A 17,481-nucleotide genomic window follows, 5' to 3' on the forward strand; every position below is an offset into this window, starting at 1 on the left:
TAAAATGGCTCATATGCGTGCTACCCAAGTAATGACTAAAAGTCAGTTTTTGAGATAGGGTTTCTTAATACAGAGGGTGCATTAGACCAGGGGCTCATCTCCTGTTTCCAAAATGCATCATTTAAGGCTTAATTCGCATTTTTTTCTGCCGAAACTTGGAAATTGCGCATTATTTTTTCGAAAGGTTTGGATGGAAACCCGGCTGAGGAAGCTGTTCTACTTTGATACTTGAAGAAAAAAAAACATGCTCAATAAAATGTAGGCTACTCGTATTCAACGGTTTATTCAGTTAAACATGAATTTGTAAGCCTACATACTGTACATTAAATAACATGTTTATTCAGCTAAACATGATATTTGAAAAGTAAGCCAACATTTAGTACATTTAACCTCACGGACGTAATTTTCAAAAGTCAGTTTTGGTCCTCTGTAGTTTTAAGGGTTAAAAAGAAATATTTAAATAGCGACGAATCTAGCGCGAGGACCATGCAGAAAACGACCACTCCGAGCTCCGTTCCGGTAACATTTTATACGTTAGTAAAAATGAATTTTCCATGAAGCAAACCTGGTGACTTTGTGGCTGCATCCATATAAAAACACGTACAATTTGTAATTCACAGGTTTAAAAACTCGTTCTCGCCCCTACTGTACAATTTGGTTAGGAATACAGCCAAGCTAAATTATCAAGTTGAAAGTCATCATAGTTTGCTTACCCATTTTGACCCAGTTCCCAACCCAACTTTAAGAATAGATTAACGGCAATAATTTTTATATCGCCCGATAAGAGTATCAAATTAACGACCGCCGTTTACACCGTTAACGGCCAACCACTACCTAAAACACACATTCACACAGACTGTATTTGTCACTCTGTGTATTTGGTCCACCCTTACACACAGTTTACGTGTAGGTAGTTTGTCTCTGTTCTCCCCTCCTGAGCTTCCTGATCTGACTAATAAGGTCTCATCTTCCCCACAATTGTGTCCTCCCATGATATTATCTGATGCTAGAATGTTACAGTATGTTAATAAGATTTTCAATTGCAACTTATTTACACACTATTACAATAAATCTCTGTACTAATGAGATTGTAAGTGGTTCTGTTATCTTTCTAGCTTTGTTAGTAAAATCAGTCTGTTCCATGGGGCTGTTCAGAAATGGCATGTGTGGTTGAACACCCTTTATTTAGACACCTATACAATAAAACACGACTGATGTTACATTTCTCTGTTTCCAGATAAACTGAGAAAATGGTTAAAAGAAAAGCAGACAGGTGAGCTTAAGTTACTTCTGTCTTTCTTTAGTATGGCCTATTCATTTTGCCAGAGAATCTGATGTTACCTGTAACATACCACATGTTTCAGTGTAGATCCTGATATAAGAACTCCAGTGTTATGTACATGTAACTGTGTGTGTGTGTGTGTGTGTGTGTGTGTGTGTGTGTGTGTGTGTGTGTGTGTATGCACGCATTACAATTCATGATTATATTTCAGTAAAATGATGGTTGCTCCATTACAATTGGTCTGTAGTGCCATGTAGTGTCTGTAGTGCCATGATGAGAATCTGTAGTTCAGACCCATCAGTGTGTGTGAACTTAACCATCACTCTCTCTTGTGTGTGTGAACTTAACCATCACTCTCTCTTGTGTGTGTGAACTTCACCATCACTCTCTCTTGTGTGTGTAGCTGACATGTGTCTGAAGAGAGAAGGTAAATATCTTCTCCATTGGAAGAACTTAACTGATGCTCAGTGGAAATATGTGGAACACAAACTGTTAACTTCAGAAGAGGTTCTGGAGGAGTTTGATCTGAGGAAATATGACCCATCAGAGGAGTGTTTTCTGAAGCTGCAGAAAGTGGTCTACGCCTGCAGAAAAGCACAGTGAGTATTTTCATTACTGACCTGATTAGAGCTTTAACTGTGTGTGTGTGTGTGTGTGTGTGTGTGTGTGTGTGTGTGTGTCCATGCAAGAGTGCACAAGAATAAATGTTATTTCTCCATTATGGAGAAATGATTGGTTGTTCAGTAGAATACAGCCAGCAGTTATAACACCTTTATGAATTGCGCGTGGTGAGAGCTCCATACACACTTAACACGAATGCTCTGAACACACTTACCGAGCGCTCTCCCTGTTGTCCGTCCTCTTCCTCATAACAGCTGATAAACTGACAGCATTTGTGGGTCTCGTTTATTTGAGAGGTATAACAGCCAGTAAAAGCATGAAACTGGATGAATACTGGTGTGTTGACTTGGGAAATCCCATTTTCAAAGAGACAATGTCTAGACAGACATTCAGAGATATCATGCACTATCTCCGCTTTGATGACAAGAACACAAGGGCCATGATCTCTGAGATATTCAATAAATTTGTGAAAAACAGTATTACCTGTGGAAGAGCAACTGTACATGGGCAATAAACCCAAAAAAATTGCGGATTCAATTCTGGTTGGCCGCTGATGTTGAGACCAAATATATCCACAACGCAAATCCCCATCTAGGGAAAGATGCAGCAGAACGGCTGGTTGTCCTTAAACATCATGTTGTGTTTGATGGGTTTGATGGAACCTTTTCCTGGGTAAAGGAAGAAATCAAATCAAATCAAATTTATTTGTATAGCGCTTTTCACAACACATGTTGACATAAATGTTTCTGCTGTGTCGGATGTGATGGTGCGTGTGGTTTTTATATGGCGCATCTGATGTACATCGTATAAAGTTATTTCATATTTAGGGTTCACACACAGTGTGGGAACCCTATTTGTAATTGTTAGGATTTTTCTTTCTTTCTTCTTATTATTCTTTTTCCCATTTTTTGACCTAAAACGTATTGTGCAGCCTAGACCGTAATGCCTAGAAACCCCAAACTTGGCAAAAAGGTTCAGTTAACTCCAAGGACCAGATTCCCATACAGGGACACAAATTGGCCTGATGGTGGCGCTATAGCAGACCATGTTGACTTTTTGTCCATATCTCCTACACCGTAGGTCCTAGAACCAAAATTCCAGTTCCTATACATTCCTTGACTAAATTCAATAGGACAATTAATATACAACCATTAAGCTCCGCCCACTTAGATTTCGAGTTAATTTGCATAATGTGCAAAATCACACACATCTTTGAGCGCGAACTAGTCCATGGATTTTTCACATACGTGCACATATGTGGTATCAAAACGTTCAGAAGAGTCTGAGCTTTAAAATATAGCCAAAATGCTAATTTCCTCACTACCTAGTCAGTATAAGCCAAATGCGGGGGCGTAAACTCAATTGTAAATTTTGCGCTTATGGAGCTCTAACTGAAGAAAACTTGCATGCAATGAGATGACACTTCACAGACAGCTTCCTCCTGAGGGTCTGGGGCAGCTCGCAAAGGTTGCCATACCTCACCTGCTAGGGGGCGCTATAACATGCAAAAATTTGCCCCATGCACTCAGATTGGCCGATCCACATGAAACTTGACAGACATAATCTATGGGCCTCTGGGAACCAGGTCCTAAAGTAGACATGCCATACATCCAAAATGGCTGATGTAATCGGCCAATCAGTGATCGGCACGCGTTTGACAGGCTTACCATTGGTCAATCTGCACGAAACCTCTTGTGTGTGGGTAAGTGCACACCCCCTATGACATACTCCAGCCGGGTGTCGATTGGCCACTGGGGGGCGCTATTGCAAAAAAAGCAAGTATATCCCCTACATAATTCCACTTGGGAACATGCAATTGGACTCTTTTGATTCCTTGCAGTACTGCGAACAACTTTCCCATTACATGTCCTATTAAAAAATGCACAGTTTATTTACAGTTAATAATAGTTTGAAATCATCACTTTTCATACTCCTCCTAGAATTTTCATACCATCATGTCAAGCAAAGTCTTATAATACTCTACAGAGTGTGAAATAAAAAACTATCCAAAGATTTTGGATCTTAGGCCACTTATACCTGCTAAATATTTTTTTAATGGACAGCATCGATACATATAATATTCATATTCTAGAAGCTCTTTCATATTTTATCCAATTCTGACCAAAATGCACAAGCCCATTCACAATCTCATCCTGAACAAATTTGCCAAGTTTCATCCAAATCGGTTATTGTATGGCTCTACAGTGCAATATAATATACAATGCATAAAAATGCATGTAAAGTCCCTCTGTCACCTTCTCCCTCTCACACGCACGCAGGCTGAAACTCACACACACTCAGTCTCTCTCACACTCTCACCCACATTCCCCCTCCCATCTCTGTGCCCTAAGTAAACATTGCTCTGGCTACCTAGATCTCTCTGTCTATTAAACAGGCACACACACATACAGATGCAAGCAGGCCTTCCTATAGCATTCACAGTGACAATTTCCTAGCCATACCCACCCATATCTCAGTGACTAACACATGCTCATACAAACTAATATTTGGCTTCTTTTTTATGAGACACACAAACAGACACACACACCTTTATACCTATATGTATGTATAGTTTCTATGTATGCTTATGTAAGTATATGTATTAGTATATGTTGTCATAGTTTGAGTACATACACTACCACACACATACACACTTCTACCTAAATGTATGTATAGTTTGTATGCATATCTATAGTATATGTATAGTATATGTCAGTCATATCAGTCAGTCCAGTCATGCCAGTCATATCAGTCCAGTCATGTCAGTTATATCAGTTATGTCAGTCATTTTCTGCCAGTCATGTCAGTCCAGTCATGCCAGTTATTTCATTTCAGTCATGCCAGTCATGTCAGTCATGTAATGCCAGGCTTTGCAGACTACATTCATACTTTGAATACATGGGCAGTCATGTTATGCGTGCTAGGTGTGCAAGGAGTGAATTAACAAAGCATAGTCTCTGGCTCCCTCAATCTCTCTCTGTCGGTAATATACAGGCCCAATCATGTATAGACGCATGCAGGCCTTTCTATACTGTTCACATAGATGCAGCCCTAGCCAGATGTGCTATTTCTGTGTCTCCTTTTCTGACACACGCAGATGCCATCACACATATCTGTAGAGCACACACTGGCCAAACCCAAACAGCTTCTTTTCACTTTTAGGTCTAAAGGAACTTTTTGGGCTGACTTTTGCTTATTGAGGCCAAAATGCCTATTTGTGTGTGAACCCGCCTATCGCCGCTTGCGGCTATATTAGTAGGGAATGATCTGAAATGGTGTCATTTTGGGGGATGATTGCCAAATGTTCTGTGTTTAATCCGTAAGTAAGTATCAAGTCTAAGGTGTGTTTACAGCGGTGAGTAGGCCCTGTCACATTTTGGGCTATACCTTCTGAGTCTAGGATGGAATCGAACGCGGTTTTCAGTGGGTCTGATTCATTTTTCATAATGAATGTTGAAATCACTCACAATTACAAATCTTTCAATGGTTAAGACTAATTCTTCAGCAAATTCCTGAAGTAATTCTGAGTAAGGACCCAGCGGAGGATAGATGGTCACTAGTTTAAGCTTAGTTTTATTGCCTATGAGATTATTGCCTATTTCACCTATCAAAGCCTCGAATGAGTTAATAGAGGTGGTTGGTTTTACAGTAAAACCTTTATCTGTGTCATATATTGTGGCTACTCCACCTACACGCCCTGTGATACGGGGCTGATGAACATAACTGTATCCAGACGGAGCTGCTTCATTAAAACTTGCATATTAGTTTACTCTAGCCTATGTCTCTTTTAAACAGAGTGCATTTAGTCTGTTATCTGAGATTATTTCGTTTACTATCACAGCTTTTGATGCAAGCGATCTAATGTTTAAAAGTCCTAGCCTTAGCTTAATATTGCTGCTCATTTCATGTTGATTATTTCATTTAATTTTTATTAGATTTTTAAAACATATGACCCTGTTATTCCTATATCTGCCACGACTAACAGACACAGTCTCAATGGTTAGGTAGGTAGTGAAGTGTAACGTTCTGCGCGGGGCAGAACAGGGAGGCGGAGACAAATGCTGAGGAGAGCGAGATTTATTCAAGGAAATTCCAAACTCTGAGTCAAAAAGGATAGTGCGGGTCAGGTCGTTGAGGGAGTCCGAACATTGAACAAGCAATGACATAATAACACAAGGAGTACTCACAAAAACCAGGCAGGGAAAACAGAACAGGCTGAAACAAACGGGAAACACGAATACAAACACAAGAGCCAGTGAACATGAACAGAGTTACATGCATAGCACAAAACAACCGATAACCAGACATGGGAAATATAAGGACTATAAATACACAGGACTAAACTAGGACCAGGTGATAACAATGATGACAAGGGCATGGAAGTCAATGGGAAACCATAGAGACAGACGAGCAGGGCGGGATGAACGGGCAAGGAACACAGACACAAGGGAACCCGGAGTGACAGCTAGGAGAGGGGGCGTAGCCCTACGTGACATAACCCCCCCCCTCAAAGCGTGCCACTTCGGGGCACGCAAGGGCAGACAGGACAGGGAACCAGACTAGGACAAGACAGGGAACCACGGCACACGGCGAGGTACAGGGACAGCGGACACAGGACAGACCAGAGGGACAGGACCGGGCAAGACAGGACATGGAACCTGGGGCATGGCAGGGACAGGATATGCGGAGGCAGGCCAGGAGCTGGGCGTGGATGCGACATGACAAGGGACAAAGGGAGAACGACAGGGCCAGGCACAGGAGCAAGTATGACTGGACAAGTATGTCTCGCTGCAGCCTGCGGGAAGGCGGAGTTGGACATCCAACCCCGCCCACATCCAACTCCACCCTCTAATGCGCTCTCGTGCGCCAACCCACTACTTCTTCATTCGAGAATAACTGTGTGGCACTTGAAAATATGCATAATAACTCACAAGTGTTCAAGAGACACGTCGTTGCGCTTAAATTACACATACCTCGTTTACTTTGTGTATTGTTCCACGTATGTTATTCATTATTTTTATTTATTGGGTGGCGAACGTAAAATGTTGACGGGGGGATGTAAAATGGACACAAATTAAGTATTATATCGCGATCTATCTAGGGATGCACCGAAAATTCGGCCACCGAAAATTTTCGGTCGAAATGGCTTAAATTTGCATTTTCGGTTTTCGGCCGAAATACTTTCATCACCGAAACAACACGGCCGAAACAATGTGCTGTGATGACGCAAGCAAAAATCGCCACCTGCACGCGCTTATTTGGATAAAGCTAGCAAAAAAGTTTTCCAGTGATGGCGCCGAGGACATTACACCAAAAATTATGGAACTCGTTGCCTTAGACGATCAGCCGTTCTCTGTCGTAGGGATTTCGTAGGCTAATAGAGCACATTGAGCCCCGTTATGTTTTGCCGAGCAGACGACATTTCTCAGAAGTGTGTTTACCTGAGCTGTTTAATGTTGTTGCAACTCGCGTCACGTTTTTATGAGAGAATTTATATTTATCTTTCAGGCCAGTCAGTTATAATTAAATTTAACTCGTATAAAATACATATATTTATCCTCTCAGATAAAAACGGTCTGCAAGCGAGTTTAATTTAATTAGTGGTCGGCCGTTGTCAGCGGTATCGCCGTTAACGGCCCACCACTAATTTTATTTTATAATATGCATTACTGTAATGTCAGTGCTAAATAAATATTTTCAAATCAAATTTTGTAGTTGATTTATTCTTTGAATAGCAATGCCTTGATTTTAGTGAGGTTAGCCATAAATCCAATGTTACTAATAATTGGCATAATGTATTTCGGTGTTTCGGTTTTCGGCTTTCGGCCTTGGTTTCCTCATTTTCGGTTTTCGGTTTCGGCTAGGAATTTTCATTTCGGTGCATCCCTAGATCTATCGCTCGCGGGTGGTTGGCGCCAGAGCGAACTAGTAACTCATTGAATCATAGATGTAGATAAGAGGTAAATAGATTTTTTTGGCGTGAGAAATCGGATGTGTGGCGTGAGAGCGTGTGAAGACGGTCAAATGCGTGTGTCTCACGCTCAGTGCGTGAGAGTTGGCAACCCTGCTACTAAGTACACAATTAAAATGGTAATGTTTACTGTTTACTGATAATGTTGGTGATAGAGAAGGGGTATGTTGGTAATGTTGGTAATGTTGGTAATGGAGAAGGGGTGTAATCAGGGCTTAATTTGAGCTGGATCCTGCCGGAACAGGATCTGGAAACTCTTTCATTTTGAAGGGTGCATTCCGGGAACTGTCTGCCTCGATCCGGTAACTTTCAAGCCTACCAATTATAAGTTATGAAGAAATCTGTCTGCGTTGAACCAATTAATTGAACAAATAATTCTTTAAAAGACATTTTTAAACACAAAATCCACATTCCTAAATCACATAAGAGCTCTCCTTTTTAGCTATGCCTTTCCTTGTCTCCCATAAACCTAGTTATACTTTCGTGAGTGACCGTAGCGCGCGACTCCGCACACATCGCGCGCGTCACATTTTTTAGTGTCCTCCTGAAACGATATGTGGTAGTATAAAGAAACACCCCTCAAAAACAGGGGAAGGAACATTTACCTGACCAATTTTAATGTTGCTTTGTGTTTCAGATTTGAAAAGTGCTGGAATTTAGGCTAAAGTACTTGAAAATGCACTTAAAATGCACTTCTGTACTTAAAACACTTATAAAACACACGTAAATAATTTAAAAATAATTTATATATGTACGAATTGGCTTGTTATTTTGACATTTGTGCGCCTAAGCGTTGGGCTTTGTGTGCGATCCGGTGACATTGTTGGCCTCAGTGACCCCTTGTCTCATGTCGCTGTTTGCGTTCCGGCATCGTTTGATTTACAAATTAAGCACTGGGTGTAATAGTAATGTTGGTGTTTAGTGTACTCAAGCAGCCCAGCCCACTTTCGCAAATGGCGACACACTTGAGCAACTCTAGTGATATGGCAGTGTTGTAGAGACCAAGAGTGGCACGATGAACACTATTCTGACTAATGGCTAAGCACATTATGATGTTGCCACCACGCACCCCAGGGACACTGACGATGGCTCAGTGTCTTATCATGTGCCTTTCCCTGTGCCTTGTTTTAGTAAAGTTGTAAAGGAACTTTACAACCACTGTTGCTACATTAATATTTATTTTATTGCTGTACCTTTGGGTAAGAGAGTAATGTAATTTCAATCATTTGTATTTCCTGTACATATTCAGAACTGTCAATTAAACTATTCAAGAAAAATCTAAAAAGATTGTTCTAAGACTTAAATTATTCATGTGGGATAATAAAGAAAAACATACATTTTGATCAATAACATGTGAGTGTTTTTCTTGTTAAAACTGTTAAACTAATTAAAATCTGGAAGTTCTGTTTACTGGGAGCAAAAACAGTCCGAGTTTCGAACGTAACATGGGCGTGGCTTCGGACTTGAGAAGAGGGTGGAGTTGGATGTGGGCGGGGTTGGATGTCCAACTCCGCCTTCCTGCAGGCTGCAGCGAGAGGCTTCTCGGACTGGAAAGGACAGGACTGGGAACAGACACGGGAGTGGGGCCAGGGGACAGGGCAGAGGCCAACACAGAGGCGAACATACCAAGAACAACAGACACGGGGACAGGAACAAGATGGGTAATAATCTGGGGAACAGACACAGGGGACCGGAACAGAGACGACACCACTAGACACCGACACAGTAACAGGAACACAAACCTGAACAGACACAACCACAGGGATAGGAACCAACACAAAACCAGGGACAGGACATGGGAGCAAGGGGAACATGGGAATAGAGACAGGAACACAGGGCGGTGTAGGGAGTACATTCAGTCCATGCCCATACGTGGGCAGCACAGTCTCCTGGGGAACAGGCGTGGCCGGCAGACGGGCAGCGGGGACAGGAACCGGCGGCGACCCCATCCGGGTCGTGGGAACAGGAGGCGTGGTTGACCCCTTCCGGGTCGCGGGAACAGGAGGCGTGGCTGACCCCTTCCGGGTCGCGGGAACAGGGGGCGTGGTTGACCCCTTCTGGGTCGCGGGAACAGGGGGCGTCGTTGACCTCCTCCGGGTCGCGGGAGCAGGCCGCTGAGGTGAGGAGATGCGCTCGGGCGCAGAGCCGCCAAGCCGACGTGGCCACTACGCCCCCCCAAAAAATTCTTGGGGGTGTTGTGTGGAGTAGCTGGCGGGATCAGAGGCAGTAGGTCGTCTTCCACGGGGTCTTGGGAGAGCCTGGAAGAATACACAGACACACAAGCCTCTCGGTGGATCTCTCTGCGACGGCTCCGCCTCCTCTGAGGCGTTGGGAGCTCGCAGTAGTCATCGAGAGCCAACCGAGGGTTAAGCCAACGCTCGTCTGTGCACTCGTTCCGTCTGCCCGCGACTTGCACTACAGGTTGCTCCTCCCTGTAGTGATCAACAAGCCGGGCAGACACGTTGCGCTCAACAGGAGTGCGACGAGACTTCCGTGTTCCCACAGCGCCAGGGGAATTCTTGTCTCTGGTTCGTTCACGCTGTGATATCGGAGAGTTGAACTGAACTGAACCAGCCAACATCTCATCACAGCGATTAAACTCAGGTGTTGCAGGTTAGAAAAATCACATATATGCATACTGAGCACAATGCATCAGACAGTTTCAACCGATAATTGCACAAAGAAATGAGGCTGTTTCCTATGACACTACCACTAAGTGTGGCATTGATATGTGACTGGCCTGTAACAGTGTTCCACAACCTCCTACACCCATCATTGACCTGTAGCGCACACATTGTTCACATTGCAGGTTAACCTGAGCAAACAAAGGTTTATTCTCCAATTGGTAAAGGAGCTGTGTGCACATACATGTCTACTGACATACACTATATTGCCAAAAGTATTCACTCACCCATCCAAATTACCAGAATACCAAAATCACTTCCATGGCCACAGATGTATAAAATTAAGCACCTAGGCATGCAGACTGTTTTTACAAGCATTTGTGAAAGAATGGGTCGCTCTCAGGAGCTCAGTGAATTCCAGTGTGGAACTGTGATAGGATGCCACCTGTGCAACAAATCCAGTCGTGAAATTTCCTCACTCCTAAATATTCCACAGTCAACTGTCAGCTGTATTATAAGAAAATGGAAGCGTTTGGGAACGACATCAATTCAGCCACAAAGTGGTAGGACACGTAAACTGATGGAACAGGGTCAGCGGATGCTGAAGTGCATAGTGCGAAGAGGTCGCCAACTTTCTGCAGATTCAGTCACTACAGACATCTAAACTTCATGTGGCCTTCAGATTAGTTCAAGAACAGTGCACATCCAAGCCATACATCACAAAGTACGATGCAAAGCATCAGATGTAGTGGTGTAAAACACACCGCCACTGGAGCACTGGAGGCACGTTCTCTGGTGTGATGAATCGTGCTTCTCCATCTGCCAATCTGATGGATGAGTTTGGGTTTGGCAGTTGCCAAGATAATGGTACTTGTCTGACTGCACTGTGCCAAGTATAAAGTTTGGTGGAGGGGGGATTATGGTGTGGTGTTGTTTTTTAAGGAGCTGGGCTTGGCCCCTTAGTTCCAGTGAAAGGATCTGAATGCTTCAGCATAAGACATTTTGGACACTTCCATGCTCCCAACTGACTGAGTCCTGACCTAAACCTGATAGAACACCTTTGGGATGAGTTAGAGTGGAGACTGAGAGCCAGACCGTCTCATCCAACATCAGTATGTGACATCATTAATGTGCTTCTGGAAGAATGGTAAAAAATCCCCATAAACACACTCTTAAACCTTGTGGACAGCCTTCCCAGAAGAGTTGAAGCTGTAGGTATAAGAATGTTAATGAAGCATGCTGTGTCTAGTGTTAAGAGATCCAAACCCCAGAGCAGTAGATGGAACTTCACCCCTTTTCTCTTCTTTTCCATGTTCCCCTTGAATGTGAAGTGAATCCTCATATTGAGGTTTTCTGTGAACACAATGTGAAGACAATTTTCTTTCTTACCTTTTCCCGTAGACTAGTTATGTTTTAACGTAATCAATAATGTACAAAATGCTGTCAACAAGATGGATGATTCAAAAGGATGATCAACAGTGTCAAAAGTGGCACTTAAATCCTTGAACAAGGACAGAGTTTGCCTGCATCTTTATTCAATCTCAGGTCATTTTCTACTTTAACTAGTGCTGTTTCAGTGTTGTGGAGAGCTCTGATACCAGACTGAAAAGTCATTTATTTGGTTTAGTTTAAGATAATCATTCAACTTTTTCAATTATTTTGCTAAGAAAAGGAAGGTTAAATATAGGTCGATAATTATTGAGAATATGGTTTAAGTCTTGTTTGAGTTCTAGTCTGTTTAGTCTTATTGTGTGTTTCGTGTGTCCTGTATGGATTCTAGAGTTTTATTAGTACATCAGCGTGTGTGTTTTGGTTCTACACTGGTCTGTTCGTCATTCCTCGCCATCTTGCTGCCATCTGTGTCAGCGCGGTTGAGCCAACGGAGGCAGATAATGTAAAAATAGTTGAGTCTGAAAATACGACCTGCTCTCTATTGCGCATGTGTTCGCCTCCTCCGAGTTGTTAGTTACGCACTGTTTCTTCAGTGCCCGGGTATCAGGTTTGTTGTTCATCATTAATTTGGTGTTGTAGGCCGTCAGCAGGTTTGTGCATGCATGTTTTTGTTTTAATTGACTAAAGCTCGTTACGTTTCGAGCATTTTGAAATTTCAGTTATCTTGTGCAGATTCCAGAGTGGTCTAGTCCTGACTCCATAGCTGACCTGTTATCTATGAGAGACTGTTATCTACCTGAGAGACTGTCATCTACCTGACTGGCTACCAGTGTTGGGAACGTTACTTTTTAAAAGTAATTAGTTATAGTTACTCACTACTTGTTCAAAAAAGTAACTGAGTTAGTAACTGAATTACTCTATAATAAAAGTAACTCGTTACCAGGAAAAGTAACTATTTGTATTACAGTAAAAAATTACACTGCTCAAAAAAAATAAAGGGAACACTCAAATAACACATCCTAGATCTGAATGAATGAAATATTCTCATTGAATACTTTGTTCTGTACAAAGTTGAATGTGCTGACAACAAAATCACACAAAAATCATCAATGGAAATCAAATTTATTAACCAATGGAGGCCTTGATTTGGAGCCACACATAAAATTAAAGTGGAAAAACACACTACAGGCTGATCCAACTTTGATGTAATGTCCTTAAAACAAGTCAAAATGAGGCTCAGTATTGTGTGTGGCCTCCATGTGCCTGTATGACCTCCCTACAACGCCTGGGCATGCTCCTGATGAGGTGGCGGATGGTCTCCTAAGGGATCTCCTCCCAGACTTGGACTAAAGCATCCGCCAACTCCTGGACAGTCTGTGGACGTTGGTGGATGGAGCGAGACATGATGTCCCAGATGTGCTCAATCGGATTCAGGTCTGGGGAACGGGCGGGCCAGTCCATAGCTTCAATGCCTTCATCTTGCAGGAACTGCTGACACACTCCAGCCACATGAGGTCTAGCATTGTCCTGCATTAGGAGGAACCCAGGGCCAACCGCACCAGCATATGATCTCACAAGGGGTCTGAGGATCTCATCTCGGTACCTAATGGCAGTTAGGCTACCTCTGGTGAGCACATGGAGGGCTGTGCGGCCCTCCAAAGAAATGCCACCCCACACCATTACTGACCCACTGTCAAACCGGTCATGCTGAAGGATGTTTTAGGCAGCAGATCGCTCTCCACGGCGTCTCCAGACTCTCACGTCTGTCACATGCTCAGTGTGAACCTGCTTTCATCTGTGAAGACCACAAGGCGCCAGTAGCGAATTTGCCAATCCTGGTGTTCTCTGGCAAATGCCAAGCGTCCTGCATGGTGTTGGGCTGTGAGCACAACCCCCATCTGTGGACGTCGGGCCCTCATACCATCCTCATGGAGTCTGTTTCTAACCGTTTGTGCAGACACATGCACATTTGTGGCCTGCTGGAGGTCATTTTGCAGGGCTCTGGCAGTGCTCCTCCTGTTCCTTCTTGCACAAAGGCGGAGGTAGCGGTCCTGCTGCTGGGTTGTTGCCCTCCTACGGCCTCCTCCACGTCTCCTGGTGTACTGGCCTGTCTCCTGGTAGCGCCTCCAGCCTCTGGACACTACGCTGACAGACACAGCAAACCTTCTTGCCACAGCTCGCATTGATGTGCCATCCTGGATGAGCTGCACTACCTGAGCCACTTGTGTGGGTTGTAGAGTCCGTCTCATGCTACCACGAGTGTGAAAGGACCACCAACATTCAAAAGTGACCAAAACATCAGCCAGAAAGCATAGGTACTGAGAAGTGGTCTGTGGTCCCCACCTGCAAAGTCAAAGTCAAATTTATTTATATACAGTGGTACCTCGAGATACGAGTTTAATCCGTTCCAGACCCGTGCTCCTATCTCGAACTGCTCGGTTCTGGAAGCAATTTAAACTAGAAGTCCCTGAAATTTCAACCACCCCCCTGAAGTCCCTAAAGAGGGTCCAAAGAACCTTAGTCCAAACTGACACCTCTGGTGGCTCCAATTAACATCCATTCATTTGCAAAAGTGCCCATTGCCTGAGGAATCAGCAGGGGGGAGAAGAGCTGAACTTGCCTCCAGTGTTATGTAAATGAGGCGTGTGTCAGGTATGGGTGGTTGCTGCTGAAAGCTTGGACCTCCTTGGCTGCCATATGAGACTGTGCAAGATCTCTTGCATGAAGTCTCCTCATCTACAGAACCATGTTTGAGATTTGATTTGTGAAAGGTTGAAATAATGTGAAATTGACACAAACATAATATTTGAATTATAATGGCATATAGGAGGCATATTGATTAGTCAAAATGGCTCTGATATTTTTAACCTTATTTTAAGTAGTTTTGTCTTTTGAAAAACTGCTAATAGGTAAAAATGTTTTTACATAAATGTATACAAAAATCCCTCAGCTACTTGAAATAGAATAATATTATTGAGCAATTTTAACTTATCAAGATCAAGATTTTGCAGTGTGTCTCTTCCAAATACAGCCATAACCAGCAAACAAAAATAGGAAATTTAGGAAATCTTACCAAAAGAGATATCACTACTACAGATTTTCACTACTCTCTGAAAACTAACAATGTGTTGTGTGTGACGTTTGTGACCCTAGGCTTGAAAATTGCTTCATATGGGCTTTTCAAACTTTTTTTTTTGGCCCACCTCCACCCTTTCACCTTTGGAGGACAACTTTGTTTTCATGTAAGAAAGAAAACAGTTTCATGTAAAAGAAAACAATTCTGTATAATACAGTACAATAGTGATAAAAACAATTGGGGTTAGGTGAACCATACAGGACAGGAGAGAAAAGAGGGGGAGAGAAAGTAAAAAGGGAAAAGACAGAAGAGCAGAAAAAACAGCTCAAATGATTCACCAACTTCTGCTACTAAATGAAGAGCAGAAAGTAAGACATACAGCACAAATGACTGATGTATGTGTGTGTGAGTGTGTGTGTTTATGTAAGTGCAACATAGGATAAATGTACAGAATGTACTTATTAGCAAGGCCCCAGAGGCCAGAGGCAGGCAGAGAAAGACCAGGGAACCCCACCCGACCACGGCCCCTCCAGGATCATGTCAAAAGCCTGCTGTGTACTGGAAACCTTTGCTATCCTTGCTTCTCAGTCAACAGAGTAAGTGAAATGTGTGGTGACATGAATTTTCATCCACATGTAGGTGGCTACAGTCATCTTTCTCTTTATTATAAAACTGACACAGACATTATTTGAACTATAATTTCAAAACATCTCAAGTCTGCCTCCTTTGTACTAATTTTGGATTTTTTTCTCACTGCAAAAGGTGACATGATTATTGGTCAAAATAGCTAAAGTTCAGATTTCTCTGAAAGGGTCTTTTCTTCTCCGTCTGAGTCAATGGATCAACATAGCTCACACTATCACCCATCCCCCCGTCTACCTAGAAGTGGCTGCATGACAAAGGATGGCCTCATGGCCTCATGATCCAAAATACCTCAGCACTGGCTTTTGGCAGGCTCAGGTAGAAATGTTGTAATGTTAGTAATGTTTTTCTTCTAAAAAAGATAAGTGGGTTCAAAATAACAATTTTTGAAAAAAATTACCAAATTAATTGTGTTGATCCACCTCAAAAAAGGTCATGCAAAAGTGTGTAAGCTGGTCCTGAGTGTGTCTGCCCATCCCCCAGCTGCATTGTTGTGCAGGAGACATGCATAAGGTGAGAGAGGCAGTCAGAGGGCCTGGCTGAGAGCAGAAGCTACAGAGGACATGATGTAAGTTTAGAAATATATACAATAAAGTTGAAATGTTCTCAACAGAGCACTCACATACAATTATCCACTCAGTCTGCCACTCCCTCATTTGGGGAGAAAGCTACACTATTGTGGCTATGCCCCACTTTAGACAATTTAGACCATTTTTATTCACGGAGGGGTCTGAAATTTTCGTCTTAGGTGCATGTCCTCACTGTATTGGAATATTTTATTGTCTGAGTGAAAGAGAAACAAAATGGGGTCACAAAAGTGGGAATAGATAGATAGATAGATAGATAGAGCTTTATTTATCCCTTGGGACGGATCCCTTCAGGAAATTGTATTTTTCCAGTAGCAGCGTTACAGTACCATAATGTTAACAAGGTAGTATTACAATTTAAAAATATCACTAAAACAAGATTAAGCACACAACATAATAATAATAATAATAATAACAGTAATAATAATAAACATAAACTAAGAAAAAACGGCAATGTATAAAAGGATAAGAGGATGCAATTGCACATAGCCCATTATGAGGTATTGTGATTTGGATGAACTGATTGATTAAATTGTGTCATCATATTACACATAGCCCAGTTTATAGGTGATCAGCTCAGCTGATTCCCAAACATTCTCAGTCTACCCATTGGAACATCCACCTATTAACTCCTTCCCCCTCGTTCCCAGAGAGGAGTTGTATAGTTTGATGGCCTGAGGGACAAAAGAGTGTTTGAGTCTATTAGTCCTGCACCTGGGAAGTAGTAGTCTGTCACTAAACAGACTCCTCTGTTGTATGATGACCGTGTGCAATGGGTGACTGGTGTTATCCAGGATGTCCAGTAGTTTGTTCAGTGTCCTTTTTTCTGCTACCGTCACCAGAGAGTCCAGCCTAGTGCCGACAACAGATCCTGCCCGCCTGATCAGTTTTTCTATCCTGGAAGAGTCCTTCTTGGATATACTGCCCCCCCAGCAGACCACGGTGTAGAACAGGACACTGGCCACTACCGTCTGGTAGAAAGTCAGCAGGAGTTTTCTGCATATGTTGAAGGACCGAATCTTCCTGAGAAAATACATCCTGCTCTGTCCCTTTTTGCACAGTTGCTCTGTATTGCAAGACCAGTCCAGTTTATTGTTCAGCCACAACCCCAGGTACTTGTATGATGCAACCATCTCCACCTCATCCCCTCCTACCATGATCGGTCGTGGCTTGGTTCTAGACTTCCTGAAGTCGATGACCAGCTCTTTGGTTTTTGTGGTGTTGAGCTGTAGGTGGTTTGCATTGCACCAGGTTGCAAAATCCTTCACTAGGCTCCTGTACTCCTC

General features: G+C 42.8%; 1 protein-coding gene across 2 annotated transcripts in view; it reads left to right on the forward strand.

Moving 5' to 3' along the window:
* LOC143486733 (uncharacterized) overlaps positions 1-17,481 on the forward strand; it is a 99,451-nt gene that overhangs the window by 16,929 nt on the left and 65,041 nt on the right. For both annotated transcript variants that reach the window (XM_076986123.1, XM_076986125.1), the window contains exons 6-7: positions 1,238-1,273; positions 1,686-1,881. In XM_076986123.1, the coding sequence (XP_076842238.1) occupies positions 1,238-1,273; positions 1,686-1,881 (232 nt within the window). The remainder of the gene's footprint in view (positions 1-1,237; positions 1,274-1,685; positions 1,882-17,481) is intronic.

The sequence above is a fragment of the Brachyhypopomus gauderio genome, unplaced genomic scaffold, assembly GCF_052324685.1.
Source record: "Brachyhypopomus gauderio isolate BG-103 unplaced genomic scaffold, BGAUD_0.2 sc45, whole genome shotgun sequence".
Classification (NCBI taxonomy): Eukaryota; Metazoa; Chordata; class Actinopteri; order Gymnotiformes; family Hypopomidae; genus Brachyhypopomus; species Brachyhypopomus gauderio.